This window comes from Babylonia areolata, chromosome 5, assembly GCF_041734735.1.
Source record: "Babylonia areolata isolate BAREFJ2019XMU chromosome 5, ASM4173473v1, whole genome shotgun sequence".
NCBI lineage: Eukaryota > Metazoa > Mollusca > Gastropoda > Neogastropoda > Buccinidae > Babylonia > Babylonia areolata.
The window spans coordinates 8,719,737-8,722,236 of record NC_134880.1 but is presented as its reverse complement, the minus strand read 5'-3'; the positions used below and the strand labels follow the sequence as shown (position 1 = coordinate 8,722,236).

Here is a 2,500-nt window from a genome sequence, read left to right as displayed (position 1 = left end):
ATGCGTGTGAATGACTGGTGCGAAAGCGCTTTGATTTGTCTCTGCACAAGATTCAGCGCTATATAAATACCATTATTATTATTATTATTTATCATAGAATTTGTTTTAAGTCTCAAGAAACAATGCTGAGAGATTACAATGTACATCATTCATCAGTTAGAAGGAAAACATTAATAAAAAACAATTCAACATTTTCAGACAGAAGTGAAATAGAAAAATGAATGGATGATTTGTAAACTCTTCGTTTCTCCACAAAATCTCATGCCAGATCATGAGATGCCACTTGGAAACAAGGATGCTTTCCTTGTAAAGACATCCATTCAAACCTGTTTAGATATAGACAGAAAATTTCACATCTCACTCCTCTCAATCAGCTGTGTTCATGTGCATAATAATCAAACAGGAGACGGATATCTTTGCAAATATTTATATACAAAAAAAACAACCAACAACTTTTTTTGAAGAAATTCACACATTCACTCACTCACTCATACTAACTATGAAGGGCAACAACACACAACACACTGCACAACACATAATGGGAATACTCAGTCCTTTAAGTCCGTTTCACTCCAGTCCTTGGTCCAGGACACAGGCTGCTCCTCAGCGCCTTCACAGCTTGGACACAGGCTGCTCCTCAGCACCTTCTCCACAGCTTGGCTGCCCTCGACGGTGCCGCCATCAGCGGTACTGCTGCTGCTGCTGCTGTCGCTGCTGGGTCTTGGCCCAGCACCAGCCCACAAACTCTTTGAATCAAAATAAAAATATTTTCAGTTATCTTGGATAATGTACGTGTTAGGCTTGTCTCCGTATTGTTTTGTCCGTAAGTCCTGTCAGTCACACTACATGTGTGTGAGTGTGTGCGTGTGTGCCCTAAACAATTTCACTAACTCCCCTAGGTTCAGTCACACATCATCCTCACCATTAAATTACCAATTATAAAGTCATAATCCCTTAGCTATCATCTTTGTAATATATGATATCTTTTACCCTCCTGTCTTTTCCAATCCAGTCATGTGTTTCCAAGCAAAAGATAGTAATTACATATTACAAATTTATATTCCATTATTCCAGCGTTACGAAGAATCAAATCAAATCAAATTATAGTGCTTGGAGCCTCGCTGACCGCCAAGGCAATCTCAAGGTTTTCGCCACGTTAAGGGTTAAGAAGAAAGTCTCAGTGGAAATCAATCTGATAATGAGACAAAGATTAGGTAAAATCAAGTGTAAGCAAAACAATATTCTTGTCTACCTGTCACTGTAGCAGTGATATCATAAACGCTTTGACAAAAAGGAATCTTACTGCCAAGTTTAGAAACAGAAACAGTATGATAATATGATAACATTGCATTTTTTTTTAAAAGACTGAAAAGCAAAATGAGCATCAAATGCACATACAAATACACTTATCCAAATTACTCCATCGATGCTATAAAAATGAATTAAACACCAGAATTATTCTAAGTTGTTTTTTTCCACTCTCACCAGAGCACTAGGGTCTCAGAGCCAAAGTTCTCTGTGGCTTCAAGCCAAATGGCTGCACAGGTTCAGTGACAAACGAGTTGTGCCAGAGAACATGCATCTACCTGAGCTCTCACCTGAACATCCGTATAAGAAAAATAAATGTTCACATGCGCCTCGTGCAACCATGCATATAACAAAATTGACTCTCTCAACAAAGTGTAATGCCACACGAAAAAAACATCTGCTTCGATGTGATGACTTTCATCACATCCCTATCAAAGTTTCTGATACTGATTATTATTGGAACAGTGAATTGATTCCAGTTTTTTTCCCCACAGAGGCTGGCCCAAAAAACAGACTAGAGTTGCAGTTCCTTTTTTGCTGCCCTACTTTCAAGAGGGCATAGTCAGCAGTATGTAAGTAAGTACTTTAGCCAAACTATTTAAGACTTCCAAGAAGCTGAGGAAGACTCTGTCATGATGCATGTTAGATAAGACAACAGATGGTTTAATAATGTCTGTCTTTTTTTCCCCCCTACCCCGACAGCATGTGGCGACGTGGACATCCGCAACACGGTGGACGGCTTCAAGAAGCTGGAGAACTGCACGGTGATCGAGGGCAAGCTGCACATCCTGCTCATCGACCACGCCGAGCAGAAGGACTACGAGAAGTTCCGCTTCCCGCTGCTGCGCGAGATCACGGGCCACCTGCTCCTGTATCGCGTGTACGGGCTGAAGACGCTGCGCCACATCTTCCCCAACCTGGCGGTGATCCGTGGCCAGGACCTCTTCTACAACTACGCCCTGGTGGCCTATGAGATGCCGGACCTGGAGGAGCTGGGGCTAGTCTCCCTCACCACCATCATGCGCGGCGCCGTGCGGCTGACCAAGAACACGCGGCTGTGCTACGTGGACACGGTGGACTGGTCGCGCATCGCGGTGGGGCGCAAGGAGAGCGACCACCACATCCAGGAGAACAAGGACGTGACGGAGTGCGTCAACTACTGCCCCGAGCGCTGCCCCTCCACCAAGGTGGA

The 2,500-nt window shown here is 43.5% G+C and overlaps 1 protein-coding gene across 1 annotated transcript in view; it reads left to right on the top strand.

Annotated features, from left to right (window-relative positions):
• The window catches only part of LOC143281913 (putative molluscan insulin-related peptide(s) receptor), an 81,464-nt gene that overhangs the window by 18,458 nt on the left and 60,506 nt on the right, over positions 1-2,500 (top strand). Inside the window, exon 2 of the mRNA XM_076587209.1 lies at positions 2,011-2,500. This exon is cut by the window's right edge and continues 53 nt beyond it. Coding sequence (XP_076443324.1) covers positions 2,011-2,500 — 490 coding nt within the window. The remainder of the gene's footprint in view (positions 1-2,010) is intronic.